At 44.8% G+C, this 15,964-nt stretch overlaps 1 protein-coding gene across 1 annotated transcript; it reads right to left on the bottom strand.

Annotated features, from left to right (window-relative positions):
• Nucleotides 1–10,256: 10,256 nt before the first annotated feature.
• LOC146073430 (olfactory receptor 11L1-like) lies at nucleotides 10,257–11,168 on the bottom strand. Its single transcript, XM_083180608.1, has one exon. The coding sequence runs from the start codon at nucleotides 11,166–11,168 to the stop codon at nucleotides 10,257–10,259; it is 912 nt and encodes a 303-aa protein (XP_083036734.1).
• Nucleotides 11,169–15,964: the final 4,796 nt, after the last annotated feature.

The following is a 15,964-nucleotide window of genomic DNA, read 5'->3' as shown; positions in this document are numbered from 1 at the left end:
CTTGCCCATCTTCTGGGGTTCCAGGAGGGGGACCAGATTATCAGGAGCCTCCCAGCCAGGAAGGTCGGTAAGTATGACTTAAAAGAGTCGACAAGTAGAACAATTTAACATATTTATTGACATATTAAACATATAAAAAATGTATTTAACATATTAAAAATGTTAATTTTTGCCCACCACTAATAGAAATTATAGGGGCTCTGCACTCACTAAATTAACTGATATAAATAAATAGTGGAGATTCATGTATTGATCAATGCATTTAAGCCTGCAGCCCCCTTCACGGGACCCCACTTTTCTGCAGGTCCTAACACGATTGCTCAAAATGATTACAATACACATAGCTTATGGTTGCCTACCTGACCCTCTCCTTCAAGGAGAAATTGCTCTGCTCCTGGAATTCCCTGGTAATGTATGATTGCCATTGCCTGTGGTGAAACGCCTTTATTATCAATTACCTGGCTCCCCACAGGTGATGGTAATCATAAATTACCAGGGATGTTCAGGAACAGATAATTTTCTCCTTAAAGGAGAGGGTCAGGTAGGCAACCATGACATAGCTATCCTTTCCCTATCCTCTGGGATCTTCCCTTCCTCCTTCAAACAAGCTCTTGTCTCCCCAATTCTCAAAAAAACTAATTTGGACCCCAACTCTCCATCCAACTACAGGCCCATCTCCCTCCTCCCTTTTGCCTCCAAGCTCCTTGAACGTCTGACCTATAATCGTCTCCTAAGCCACCTTACTGCTAACTCCATTCTAGACCCCCTCCAATCCGGGTTCCGCCCTTTACATTCCACTGAAACTGCCCTGACCAAAGTCACTAACGATCTACTATCGGCTAAATCCAAAGGCCTCTTCTCTATCCTCATCCAGCTTGATCGGTCGGCTGCCTTTGACACTGTTGACCACCCTCTCCTGCTCAACACCCTCCGCTCTTTTGGCATCACTGGCATGGTCTTCTCCTGGTTCACCTCATACCTCTCCGATCGCTCCTTCTCCGTCTCCACTCCAAGCTCCTCCTCTCCTACTACCCCGCAGCCAGTCGGTGTTCCCCAAGGGTCAGTCCTTGGCCCTCTCCTCTTCTCCTTCTACACCACCTCTCTGGGCACCCTCATCAGCTCCTATGGTTTTCATTACCACCTTTATGCTGATAATACCCTAATCTATCTCTCCTCCCCCGACTTATCCCCATCACTCCTGTCCAAGGTCTCCGAATGCCTCACGGCCATCTCAGCCTGGATGACCCAACGCTTCCTGAAACTAAACATGGCTAAAACTGAACTTCTAATCTTCCATCCCCCGAACATCCCCTTTTCTCCCACTATCTCCATCAGCATTGGTGAAACCGAGATCACGTCCACCGACCAAACACGCTGCCTCGGTGTCATCATTGACTCCTCCCTCTCTTTCACCCCCCACATTCGTGCTCTCTCACAGTCTTGCCGCTTTCACCTACGCAACATCTTACGCATCAGACCATTCCTCTCCACTGACGCGACCAAAATTCTCATTCACTCTCTTGTCATCTCCCGCCTTGACTACTGCAACATCCTTCTCTCTGGGCTACCTCTCACTCGCCTCGCACCTCTCCAATCTATTCTTAACGCTGCTGCTAGGCTCATCTTCCTCTCCCGCCGCTCTACCTCCGCCTCCCCCCTCTGTCTATCTCTTCACTGGCTCCCCATTCCTTTCCGAGTTCTCTTTAAACTCCTCACCACCACCTACAAGGCTCTCTCCTCCTCCACAGCTCCCTACCTCTCTTCACTGATCTCTATCCACACTCCCTCCCATCCTCTTCGCTCCATCGCTGACCGCCGACTGACCTCTCACCTAATCACCTCCTCCCACTCCCGTGTCCAAGACTTCTCTCACGCTGCCCCCCTGCACTGGAACAACCTCCCGCCACCCATCAGGCTATCTGATTCCCTTACCTCCTTCAAGCGCTCCCTCAAAACCCACTTTTTTCGACTAGCCTATCCCTCCTCCTAACCTCTTTTGATCCTCCTATCCTGCCTCCGTTCCCCTCCGTTCCTTCTTATCCTATTGTATTTCGTTCGTCCACCCACCTATTTTTAGTATGTTAACTCTTATGAGTAGGGTCCTCCTTCCTCACGTACTCACCCTACCTCATTACTTCACCTGTGCTCCTGTCCTGTTCTTCCCTTCCTCTACTTCATCTTCAGTCTCCTCGACAATTTTGACACCTACTTCTGAACTGATGCTGATTTTAGTTCTACCAGCTATACCCCTATTTATACTGTATTTTTCAACACACCCTGTACGTTACCTTGTAATTTGTTTTTTTTGTTTGCTATGTACGGCGCTGCGGACACTTTGCGGCGCCTTATAAATAAACGTACTACTACTACCTATCACATTAATGTTTGATTCCAGGCATGTTATCTGGTCTAAAGCTCACAGCAGACTGTGCTTTTAAAGGTGAGCAGTTACCAACACACCTGTCACTAATCATCTAGGGAAGTGGCTAACATAAGCTGCTATGGAATATAGGTTAAAGCAGGGTGCATCAGAGAATGTGACCACAATAAGACTAATTAAAATTTTTATCTAATAAACAATACACACTAAACATCGGCACTCACCTTTCCTAGTTTTGGGGTGCCTATTATTTAAGAACTAAATCTCCACTATTTATTAATATCAGTTAATTTAGTGAGTGCAGAGTCCTCTACAATTTATGTTTAAACAATGTGGTCACAAGCCATAGGGCACCCCAAAGTGAGCCATATTATTTTAAAGGTCCACGTGATCAGGTGTCAACATACTGTAGACACCAAAAAAAGTGTGAAAAACTCATGCCAACCTTGTCTGTGTCAGACTTTTGCTTATGAGAGAAAAAAGAGTTGTATTGTGTCAGAAGACACTTATCCTTCTGGCGCTAAGGCAATTCAACTTAATCTAATTAGTTCATTGTCAATTGAGTATTGATATGAACAAGTGTGGATTTTAGTGGGGATCTAGTTAGTATAAGACCCTCTCAATAGATCCACTGCAAGTGCTCAATGGGATTGGCCGCCAAATGGTAAAAAAGAAAAAAGAAACAACAGAAGAGCACTGCGCCTGGAGATTAATTAGTTAATTCAATAATTAAACATATGAAAATAGGTCAAATTTAATCTTTATTGTGATTAATTGTAAATGAGTAGTTGCTTGCTCTCAAACACAACTCAGACCAGGTGTGATTCTTAAATAGGATTTAATAAAAGATAAACAAAATATACATAAAATAAATGAAATACACATATATTTTCAAAATAAGCAATAGATTTTAGGACTACAATAGTTACAGTAGTTAAATTAGCATGCCCCACAAAGATGGTAACTCTATACCATATAATAGGTAAGTTCAGCCTATCTAAAGGTGTTAATGCATCTAGTAACTGGATACTTTTCCAGCTGCTTGGGAAATTAAATGAAAATATATCATTAGTATCCTAAATGGATACAGTTCTTTTAATAGTGAGCCTGGTGGGTTCCAAGGGTTTAGTGCAATGTGTGGCCGGCCTCCCGGCTGGAGGCTCAAAGGAAAAAATGTGTAAACATCTGGTACTGGAGAAACATCTTTGGAAAGACAATTGTCCAATACCGGAACCCTTACATTCTCAGAGATTTCCACCTAAGTTAACTGGAAACAGTCTTGTCAAAATGGTAGTAAAATGTAACTACAGTATGTTTCACCAAAGGAACTCTTTACTCTTCTCAATAGATTGCTTTAACATCAGTAATATCCTGGATACCTCTCCACTTACTTCTCACACCTCATTTGCTATTAAACTTATATGGTGTGCCCAAATGAAAAGGAGAGTTTTTGCTGTAGCGGCGTTGTATCTAATCACAGTGGATGGATGTGTTTGCCCATAGATGGCGTGGCGGTTTTCCCAGATGTACATGTGTAGTGAACGGCTTTGCCTCAGTTTCTTTCTGGAAAGTTGTGTTGCGCAGTCAGATGCATGATGGATTGCTCCAGATCAGCGCAAAGAGCTGTTATCCAATCTTCGTGCAGAAGGTGAGCATGCTCCAGAAATGTATGGCAGGATGAAGGTGGTCCACAGAGAGCAGTGTCTCACACAGTGCACCATATTCCAGTGGTGTCATTATTATGAGCATCAAGGACTTGCCATGGCCCAGGCTGGCAACAATGTCCCCAATCCTAACACTATTTAGGCTGTGGAGGATCTCATTTGTCAGAATCAGCAAAACCAGAAGGCTTTCTCACCTATCGGCAAACACATTAGCCCACTGCAATTAGATACAACGCCGCTACAGCAAAAGTCTCCTTTTAATTTGGCCGCACCATATACTTTTGAGCTTAAACGAGAAGTTCTCTTTACTTTTTTTATCACATTTTTGTAAATTAAATGTGCCAACTTTAAAGGTGTCATTAAAACCAGATTTAGATACTGTATTCCTTTCAAATTGTACCATTTTCCCATCGTTTGTTACTTAAAAATACTCTAACCCACTTTTTAGGAGTCACAATCTCTAAGCAACAGTTAAAATAACATAACAATAAAGAGGCAAGGATATCGACATTTACATCTTTATACACAAGCCCTAATCATTGAATTCAAGAGTATCTATTAGTTTCGGCATACCACCCATGGAATAGATCATAAGAAGTCTTGTAGGTTGATATGCTTGGACCAAAAACCCATAATAGGTTCAGGAAGACCAATTTGAATTTATGAAAGTAACCATTGTTTATGTTGCAATATATATGACCCAGTACGTTCTCTCTGCCTAAAAAAAATAGTAATGGGATTCAGTGCTCCTAGAAGGGGTATATTTCTTCAACAGTTCTCCAGTAAGAGTCCAATGGGTTTGGTTCTTTTTTTCCTAAATTCAGGTTCACTCGTCCCAATAACCTCAAAAACATAAAGAGAAACAAAACACTTCTCATAGTGTAGACATAATATAGGTTTTCAGAAGTATCAGTAATAAGATGTAGATATTCTGTACCCTTTGGGGGCCTTTCACCTAGGCCACAAGAAATAGGTGTGCAATTATAAATCCTCTTTCAGATGCCGGTGTGTGGTTTCACGTGTACCTCATCATAAGACATCAACTGAGGCTCCGCATAGTGTAAAACAAATTATTTTATGCAAATCCAATAAAACAACTTAAAATGGGAGAAGTTTGCGCCGCAGAATGTCAACTTACAAGTTGCTATACCATTGATCAAAGTCATGAAACAACTCAAGAGCCAAGTGGACATAATAGCTTTAATACAAAACAAGTAATTGACGATTAAATTATATTGAAATGGATTGCAGATGGCCAGGTACCGATCATAGGACATTACTGTCAGAAGAAGACATTCCCAGACTTCTAAATTGCCGAAGAAGAAAAATTGGGCAATGCAACTATTCAAAGACATTGTGCTCCCATCATGTAGAACAATAGAGAGCATGTTAGGAAGAATATCTGTAGTCATTAAGATGTCAGATAAGGACACCTGTGTGATGAAGATGTACATAGGAGAATGAAGGTTTCTGCTTATAAAAACTAAGGTAATGATTAGCACATTCCCACAGATGGTCAGACAGTAAATAATAAGCAAAAATAAGAACAGCAAAATCTTGAAATTTCGAAGCCCTTGAAATCCAGTAAGAAAAACAATGGTGATATTATTTTGCATCTTCTTTCAATTCTCCCTTTGAGGGCAAAGATCTCTGTGAGAGATGTGTCAACAATTTGCTAAAAATGCCAGTATTGCTCACATCTCCTATATATTTGGCTACATCTGTCACTCAAAGTGGGTGTCTGTGTCTATAACGCTCTGTTCCTGGACTTTCCTCTTAATGTGTGATTGCCTTCATCTGTGCTGAACACCTTTCTGAGAAATTAACCTGTTTAAAACAGGTGATGGCAATCATACATTAAGGGGAAGTCTAGAAACAGAGCATTGTGTCCCTCCTGGAGAGAGTCATGTTGGGAGGTATGTGACAGAGAACCAGCCCAGTGAGCCCACAGACAGTGCCAGACACCCACTGCCTTCCCATGTTGCCCAGCACTGCTACTCCACAGCCACCAGGTGAGCGCCCCCCTCCCGCGATTTGCGGCAAAACCTCCCCCCCGCGCGCCCCCCCCTCCCGCAATTCGCGGCAAAAACACCCGCGACCCCCCCTACCGCGATTCGCAGCAAAAACACCCCCGCGACCCCCCCTCCCGCGATTCGCTGCAAAAAGAACCCCCCCACGACCCCTCCCGCAATTCGCGGCATAACCACCACCCCGCGACCCCCCCCTCCCGCGAATCGCGGCAAACCCTCCCCCGTGACCCCCCCCCCCCGATTCGCGGAAAAAACACCCCCCCGCGACCTCCCTCCCGCGATTCGCGGCAAAAAGAACCCCCCCGCGACCCCCCCTTGCACGATTGGCGGCACCCCCCCTGCGACCCCCCTCCCGCGATTTGCGGCACCTCCCCCCCCCCCGCAATTCGCAGCAGCCCCAGGATTAAATGGCACATGCAAAACACTGACATGGCTATGGTTGACAATGAAAAAGGTTGACATGAGTTTTTGAAGATTTATTTCATTTTTTGAATGTTTTCATATTCATTGTCATGTGTCAACATGGACACTAATGAAGTGGCACACTTATGTCAACATTTACATGTGTTGACCTTTCTGTGTTGATTTTTTCTTGTGGCGATTCGCGTCACACCCCCCGCAACCCCCCCTCCCGCGATTCGCAGCACCCCCCGTGACCCCCCACCTCCCGCAATTCGCGGCAACCCCCCACCGGAACCCCTGTGAACCCCGCCCTCCCGCGATTCGCGGCACCCAACCCCGCGACCCCCCCCTCCCGCAATTCGCGGCACCCCCCGTGATTCGCGGCAGCTCCAGCATTAAATTGCACATGGAAAACACTGACATGGCTATGGTCGACAATGAAAAAGGTTGACATGAGTTTTTGAAGTTTTTTTTTTCATTTTTTGAAAATTTTCATATTCATTCTCATGTGTCGACATGGACACCAATGAAGTGCCACACTTATGTCAACATTTACATGTGTTGACCTTTCTGTGTTGATTTTTTCTTGTGGCGATTTGCGTCACACCCCCCCCCACAACCCCCACTCCCACGATTCACGGCACACACACACACACCTCCCCCGCGATTCTCGGCACCCCACCCCGTGACCCCACCTCCCGTGATTCACGGCACACCCCGCGACCCCCCCCTCCCATGATTCGCCGCAACCCCCGCCCCGTAACCCCCCCTCCCGCGATTCGCGGCACCCACCCCCGCGACCCCCCCTCCCGCAATTCGCGGCACCCCCCCGCGATTCGCGGCAGCTCCAGAATTAAATTGCACATGGAAAACACTGACATGGCTATGGTCGACAATGAAAAAGGTTGACATGAGTTTTTGAAGTTTTTTTTTTTCATTTTTTGAATGTTTTCATATTCATTCTCATGTGTCGACATGGACACCAATGAAGTGCCACACTTATGTCAACATTTACATGTGTTGACCTTTCTGTGTTGATTTTTTCTTGTGGCGATTCGCGTCACACCCCCCCCACCCCCCGCAACCCCCACTCCCGCGATTCACGGCACACACACACACACCCGCCATTCTCGGCACCCCACCCCGTGACCCCCCCTCCCGTGATTCACGGCACACCCCCGCGACCCCCCTACCATGATTCGCCGCAACCCCCGCCCCCGTAACCCCCCTCCCGTGATTTGCAATGGATCTGCCCTCCATTACAGTAAATGCCGTGACTCGCGGCTCTTTGAGGAGAGGCTAAAATTCAAAATAAGCAATAGATTTTAGGACTACAATAGTTACAGTAGTTAAATTAGCATGCCCCACAAAGATGGTAACTCTATACCATATAATAGGTAAGTTCAGCCTATCTAAAGGTGTTAATGCATCTAGTAACTGGATACTTTTCCAGCTGCTTGGGAAATTAAATGAAAATATATCATTAGTATCCTAAATGGATACAGTTCTTTTAATAGTGAGCCTGGTGGGTTCCAAGGGTTTAGTGCAATGTGTGGCCGGCCTCCCGGCTGGAGGCTCAAAGGAAAAAATGTGTAAACATCTGGTACTGGAGAAACATCTTTGGAAAGACAATTGTCCAATACCGGAACCCTTACATTCTCAGAGATTTCCACCTAAGTTAACTGGAAACAGTCTTGTCAAAATGGTAGTAAAATGTAACTACAGTATGTTTCACCAAAGGAACTCTTTACTCTTCTCAATAGATTGCTTTAACATCAGTAATATCCTGGATACCTCTCCACTTACTTCTCACACCTCATTTGCTATTAAACTTATATGGTGTGCCCAAATGAAAAGGAGAGTTTTTGCTGTAGCGGCGTTGTATCTAATCACAGTGGATGGATGTGTTTGCCCATAGATGGCGTGGCGGTTTTCCCAGATGTACATGTGTAGTGAACGGCTTTGCCTCAGTTTCTTTCTGGAAAGTTGTGTTGCGCAGTCAGATGCATGATGGATTGCTCCAGATCAGCGCAAAGAGCTGTTATCCAATCTTCGTGCAGAAGGTGAGCATGCTCCAGAAATGTATGGCAGGATGAAGGTGGTCCACAGAGAGCAGTGTCTCACACAGTGCACCATATTCCAGTGGTGTCATTATTATGAGCATCAAGGACTTGCCATGGCCCAGGCTGGCAACAATGTCCCCAATCCTAACACTATTTAGGCTGTGGAGGATCTCATTTGTCAGAATCAGCAAAACCAGAAGGCTTTCTCACCTATCGGCAAACACATTAGCCCACTGCAATTAGATACAACGCCGCTACAGCAAAAGTCTCCTTTTAATTTGGCCGCACCATATACTTTTGAGCTTAAACGAGAAGTTCTCTTTACTTTTTTTATCACATTTTTGTAAATTAAATGTGCCAACTTTAAAGGTGTCATTAAAACCAGATTTAGATACTGTATTCCTTTCAAATTGTACCATTTTCCCATCGTTTGTTACTTAAAAATACTCTAACCCACTTTTTAGGAGTCACAATCTCTAAGCAACAGTTAAAATAACATAACAATAAAGAGGCAAGGATATCGACATTTACATCTTTATACACAAGCCCTAATCATTGAATTCAAGAGTATCTATTAGTTTCGGCATACCACCCATGGAATAGATCATAAGAAGTCTTGTAGGTTGATATGCTTGGACCAAAAACCCATAATAGGTTCAGGAAGACCAATTTGAATTTATGAAAGTAACCATTGTTTATGTTGCAATATATATGACCCAGTACGTTCTCTCTGCCTAAAAAAAATAGTAATGGGATTCAGTGCTCCTAGAAGGGGTATATTTCTTCAACAGTTCTCCAGTAAGAGTCCAATGGGTTTGGTTCTTTTTTTCCTAAATTCAGGTTCACTCGTCCCAATAACCTCAAAAACATAAAGAGAAACAAAACACTTCTCATAGTGTAGACATAATATAGGTTTTCAGAAGTATCAGTAATAAGATGTAGATATTCTGTACCCTTTGGGGGCCTTTCACCTAGGCCACAAGAAATAGGTGTGCAATTATAAATCCTCTTTCAGATGCCGGTGTGTGGTTTCACGTGTACCTCATCATAAGACATCAACTGAGGCTCCGCATAGTGTAAAACAAATTATTTTATGCAAATCCAATAAAACAACTTAAAATGGGAGAAGTACCTTTATTGGCCTTATGATCAAGGCTATTTGTCAGCAAAATAGGTGGGCAGTCCCGGGTACTCATACTCCAACCTTACTGATTTCCATGTGTTAGGATCACATAGCCAAACAATGGTATCCCACTTCCACCAACTTGTTTCAGCTAATGACTAGTCTTTCTCAGGGTGTCACAACCAGGACTCTCTCTGACATATTTTGCTGACAAATAGCCTTCATCAAAAGGCCAATATTTTTTTTTTATTTACACTATGTCGAGCATCTGTTGATGTCTTTGAGGTATACCGGTAACTGCATACCGGCACCAGAAGGAGGATTTATGATTATGCACGTATTTCTTGTGGCGTAAGCAGAATGCCCCTAAAGGTTACAGAGTATCTACACCTTATTACTTATACTTCTGAAAACCATTATGATGTCTGCGCTATAAGAAGTGTTTTGTTTTTCTTTAAATGAGATTTCTTGGATTATGAACTTAAGTAGAAATTAACTTTTAGTCTAAATTTGGTCAGTCCAGGTATCATATACAGTATATGGTTACTACAGAGTATGTAATGTTATATAGTAATTAATTGTTGATACAGTATTTCAGTTGTATAACCATTTTCTTAAAACCTCCTTGAAGTCTTTGTTCCTGAATGTGTATATTATTGGGTTTAGCATTGGTGTCAAAACAGTGTAAAAACAAGAAAGGATCTTGTTCACAGTTAGTAACTGTCCTCTGGGTGGAACATTATAAACCGACATAAGTGTCCCATACAATATGGCCACCACGGTCAGGTGAGAGCTGCAGGTGGAGAAGGCTTTCTTCCTCTTGGTAATGGATTGGATCCGTAAGATGGTTAATACAATATAGACATATGATACAACAATTAATAGAAATGGGCAAATGATTGCAAAAAAAGTAATAATGATAGTCTGTATGTAGACTATGGAAACATCTGAACAAGCTAGCTTGAGTAGAGGAGTAAGATCGCAGAAAAAATGGTCAATAATGTTTGCGCCGCAGAATGTCAACTTACAAGTTGCTATACCATTGATCAAAGTCATGAAACAACTCAAGAGCCAAGTGGACATAATAGCTTTAATACAAAACAAGTAATTGACGATTAAATTATATTGAAATGGATTGCAGATGGCCAGGTACCGATCATAGGACATTACTGTCAGAAGAAGACATTCCCAGACTTCTAAATTGCCGAAGAAGAAAAATTGGGCAATGCAACTATTCAAAGACATTGTGCTCCCATCGTGTAGAACAATAGAGAGCATGTTAGGAAGAATATCTGTAGTCATTAAGATGTCAGATAAGGACACCTGTGTGATGAAGATGTACATAGGAGAATGAAGGTTTCTGCTTATAAAAACTAAGGTAATGATTAGCACATTCCCACAGATGGTCAGACAGTAAATAATAAGCAAAAATAAGAACAGCAAAATCTTGAAATTTCGAAGCCCTTGAAATCCAGTAAGAAAAACAATGGTGATATTATTTTGCATCTTCTTTCAATTCTCCCTTTGAGGGCAAAGATCTCTGTGAGAGATGTGTCAACAATTTGCTAAAAATGCCAGTATTGCTCACATCTCCTATATATTTGGCTACATCTGTCACTCAAAGTGGGTGTCTGTGTCTATAACGCTCTGTTCCTGGACTTTCCTCTTAATGTGTGATTGCCTTCATCTGTGCTGAACACCTTTCTGAGAAATTAACCTGTTTAAAACAGGTGATGGCAATCATACATTAAGGGGAAGTCTAGAAACAGAGCATTGTGTCCCTCCTGGAGAGAGTCATGTTGGGAGGTATGTGACAGAGAACCAGCCCAGTGAGCCCACAGACAGTGCCAGACACCCACTGCCTTCCCATGTTGCCCAGCACTGCTACTCCACAGCCACCAGGTGAGCGCCCCCCTCCCGCGATTTGCGGCAAAACCTCCCCCCCGCGCGCCCCCCCCTCCCGCAATTCGCGGCAAAAACACCCGCGACCCCCCCTACCGCGATTCGCAGCAAAAACACCCCCGCGACCCCCCCTCCCGCGATTCGCTGCAAAAAGAACCCCCCCACGACCCCTCCCGCAATTCGCGGCATAACCACCACCCCGCGACCCCCCCCTCCCGCGAATCGCGGCAAACCCTCCCCCGTGACCCCCCCCCCCCCCCCCCCGATTCGCGGAAAAAACACCCCCCCGCGACCTCCCTCCCGCGATTCGCGGCAAAAAGAACCCCCCCGCGACCCCCCCTTGCACGATTGGCGGCACCCCCCCTGCGACCCCCCTCCCGCGATTTGCGGCACCTCCCCCCCCCCCCGCAATTCGCAGCAGCCCCAGGATTAAATGGCACATGCAAAACACTGACATGGCTATGGTTGACAATGAAAAAGGTTGACATGAGTTTTTGAAGATTTATTTCATTTTTTGAATGTTTTCATATTCATTGTCATGTGTCAACATGGACACTAATGAAGTGGCACACTTATGTCAACATTTACATGTGTTGACCTTTCTGTGTTGATTTTTTCTTGTGGCGATTCGCGTCACACCCCCCGCAACCCCCCCCTCCCGCGATTCGCAGCACCCCCCGTGACCCCCCACCTCCCGCAATTCGCGGCAACCCCCCACCGGAACCCCTGTGAACCCCGCCCTCCCGCGATTCGCGGCACCCAACCCCGCGACCCCCCCCTCCCGCAATTCGCGGCACCCCCCGTGATTCGCGGCAGCTCCAGCATTAAATTGCACATGGAAAACACTGACATGGCTATGGTCGACAATGAAAAAGGTTGACATGAGTTTTTGAAGTTTTTTTTTTCATTTTTTGAAAATTTTCATATTCATTCTCATGTGTCGACATGGACACCAATGAAGTGCCACACTTATGTCAACATTTACATGTGTTGACCTTTCTGTGTTGATTTTTTCTTGTGGCGATTTGCGTCACACCCCCCCCCCCACAACCCCCACTCCCACGATTCACGGCACACACACACACACCTCCCCCGCGATTCTCGGCACCCCACCCCGTGACCCCACCTCCCGTGATTCACGGCACACCCCGCGACCCCCCCCTCCCATGATTCGCCGCAACCCCCGCCCCGTAACCCCCCCTCCCGCGATTCGCGGCACCCACCCCCGCGACCCCCCCTCCCGCAATTCGCGGCACCCCCCCGCGATTCGCGGCAGCTCCAGAATTAAATTGCACATGGAAAACACTGACATGGCTATGGTCGACAATGAAAAAGGTTGACATGAGTTTTTGAAGTTTTTTTTTTTCATTTTTTGAATGTTTTCATATTCATTCTCATGTGTCGACATGGACACCAATGAAGTGCCACACTTATGTCAACATTTACATGTGTTGACCTTTCTGTGTTGATTTTTTCTTGTGGCGATTCGCGTCACACCCCCCCCACCCCCCGCAACCCCCACTCCCGCGATTCACGGCACACACACACACACCCGCCATTCTCGGCACCCCACCCCGTGACCCCCCCTCCCGTGATTCACGGCACACCCCCGCGACCCCCCTACCATGATTCGCCGCAACCCCCGCCCCCGTAACCCCCCTCCCGTGATTTGCAGCAACCCACCCCGCGACCCCCCTCCCGCGATTCTCTGCAATCCCTCCCCTCCCGCGATTCGCAGCATCCACCCCCCCACAACCCCCCCTCCTGCAATTCGCGGCACCCCCCGCGACCCCCCCTCCTGCAATTCGCGGCACCCTCCGCGACCCCCCCTCCCGCGATTCGCGGACACCTAAGTTGCAATACAGGCATCTTTCATACAATTCTAACCATATTTCTCATATACAAACGTTCACAAATTAAGGGGGCGCAGCCCCTTACGACGGTGTGAAGAGCGCCCGTAGGGCGCGATGAATCACCTAGTTTGTTATATAAATTCAAATAAAAAAAATTGTGCAAAAAATTATTATATTTCCTATATAAGATAAACATTACAGGTCATTATGATGAAGAAAAAAAATTTGCTGGAAAATTTTCACACCTACAGTATTTTGGCAAATTCACTTTGCACTCCAAAATCATAATATGGAATGCAGATATTATTTAATTTGCACATCTTCAATTAAAACAGCTAATGTATGGAGCAACATGACATTATGGCCCGGTAAATCAGACAGACATTGCACTGAAAGGAAGAGACATTGTAATCTTTTGATATGACAGTCCATTTAGTAATCTGTGTTTCTACAGTATAAAACCAAATTCTGGAAGAAATGTTGACCAATTCCTAATATTAGTAGAGAGCTTACCTAGACGTGTGTGAATAAGAGCCGTACTAATGAAATTCTGCAAATGATTCAGATCAACTAACATGACAGATGGAAGTATCTTAAAAGTAACATAGGGCCTTATTCTAGTTCACTCTTTCTGACAAAATCCTTCTTAGATGGACAAAACCATGTGCACTGCAGGTGGGGCAGATGTAAAATGTGCAGAGAGAATTAGATTTGGGTGGGGTTTTACTTCAAAGTGAGATCTATATTGCAGTGTAAAAATAAAGCAGACAGTATTTACCCTGCACAGAGACAAAATAACTCACCCAAATCTAATTCTCTCTGCACATTTTACATCTGCCCCCCTGCAGTGCACATGGTTTTGTCCATCTAAGAAGGATTTTGTCAGAAAGAGTGAACTAGAATAAGGCCCATAGTGACATAGTTTGAGAGAGTGAAAATAGACATTAGCCCAGCAAGTTCAACCTGAGGGGTAAATGACCCTGGTGAGGTTGCCATCTATTCATTATTTAAAGGTACCAGTCCCGATGACCCAAAGTAGCTGTCCAATCTGAGTCCACTATAGTAGGATTATACCCCTGGATACCATTTTCTGTTAAAAATGTGTCTAACTCATGTTTAAACGTATCAATAGAATCAGCCATCACAACATTCTCTGACAGATAATTCCATATCTTAAATGCCCTTACTGGAAAATAAACCCTTTCTTCTCTGGGTGAGAAACATCCCCTCTAAACTTAGGGGGTAACCACGTGTTCTGTGTACAGCCCTACTGGTAAATAAAAAAATTGATCCTGTACTGTATGTATTTGTATATATTAATCATTGCCCCCCTTAGACACCTCTGCTTCAATGTAACCATACATGACCTGGTTACCATTTCCTCATAGCCCAATAGAACCATCCCAAACTTGGCTAGTAAGTTTTCCTCATAGCCCAATGTAACCATAACTAACCTGGCTAGCCTTTACTCATAACCCAATGTAACCGTACCTAACCTGGCAAGCCTTTCCTCCTGTCTCAATGTAACCATAGCTAACCTGGCTAGCCTTACCTCATAGCCCAATGTAACCATCCCAAACCTGGCTAGCCTTTCCTCATATCCAAATGTAACCATACCTAATCTGGCTTTCCTTTCCTCATAGCCCAATGTAACTATATCTAACCTGGCAAGCATTTTCACATAGCCCAATGTAACCATAACAAACCTGGCTAGCCTTTCCTCATATCCCATTGTTACCATACGTAACCTGGCTAGCCTTTCCTCATAACCCAATGTTACCATCCATATCCTGGAAAGCCTTTCCTCCTGTCTGAATGTACAGTAACCATACCTAACCTGGATAGCCATTTCTCATAGCCCAATGAACCGTACCTAACCTGACTAGTCTTTCCTCAAATCCCAAAGTGACCATCCCTAAACTAGCTAGCCTTTCCTCTGAGCCCAATGTAACATACCTAACCTAGCTACCCTTTGTTCATAGCCCAATGCAACATCCCTAACCTGACTAGCCTTTCCTCATAGCTCAATATAACCACACATAACCTGGCTAGCCTTTCCTCATAGCCCAATATAACCACCCATAACCCGGCTAGCCTTTCCACATACAGTAGTCCAATGTAACCCTAACCTGGCTAGCCTTTCCTCATAGCCCAATGTAACCATCCCTTACCTGGCTAGCCTTTCCTCATAGCCCAATGTAACCAACCATAACCTGGCTAGCCTTTCTTCATACAGTAGCTCAATGTAACTGTACCTAACCTGGCTAGCCTTTCCTAATAGCCCAATATAACCATACCTTACCTGACTAGCCTTTCCTGCTGGCCCAATGAAACCAGAACTAACCTGGTAAGCCTTTCCTCATATCCCATTGTTACCATGCCAAACCTGGCCAGCCTTTCCTCATAGCCCAATGAAACTACCCCTAACCTGGCTAGCCTTTCCTCATAACCCTATGTAACCATTCCTAACCTGGAAAGCCTTTCCCCCTGTCTCAATGTAACAGTACCTAACCTGGCTACCATTTGTTCATAGCCCAATGTAACTGA

The sequence above is a fragment of the Crinia signifera genome, chromosome 4 (genome assembly GCF_055691185.1).
Source record: "Crinia signifera chromosome 4, ASM5569118v1, whole genome shotgun sequence".
NCBI classification, from domain to species: domain Eukaryota; kingdom Metazoa; phylum Chordata; class Amphibia; order Anura; family Myobatrachidae; genus Crinia; species Crinia signifera.
The sequence above is the reverse complement of the archived record's forward strand: the minus strand, read 5'-3'. Positions and strand labels throughout refer to the sequence as shown.

Bases quoted from the DNA above. Each gene is read 5' to 3' on its own strand.
- LOC146073430 (XM_083180608.1), bottom strand. From the start codon at position 11,168: ATGCAAAATAATATCACCATTGTTTTTCTTACTGGATTTCAAGGGCTT.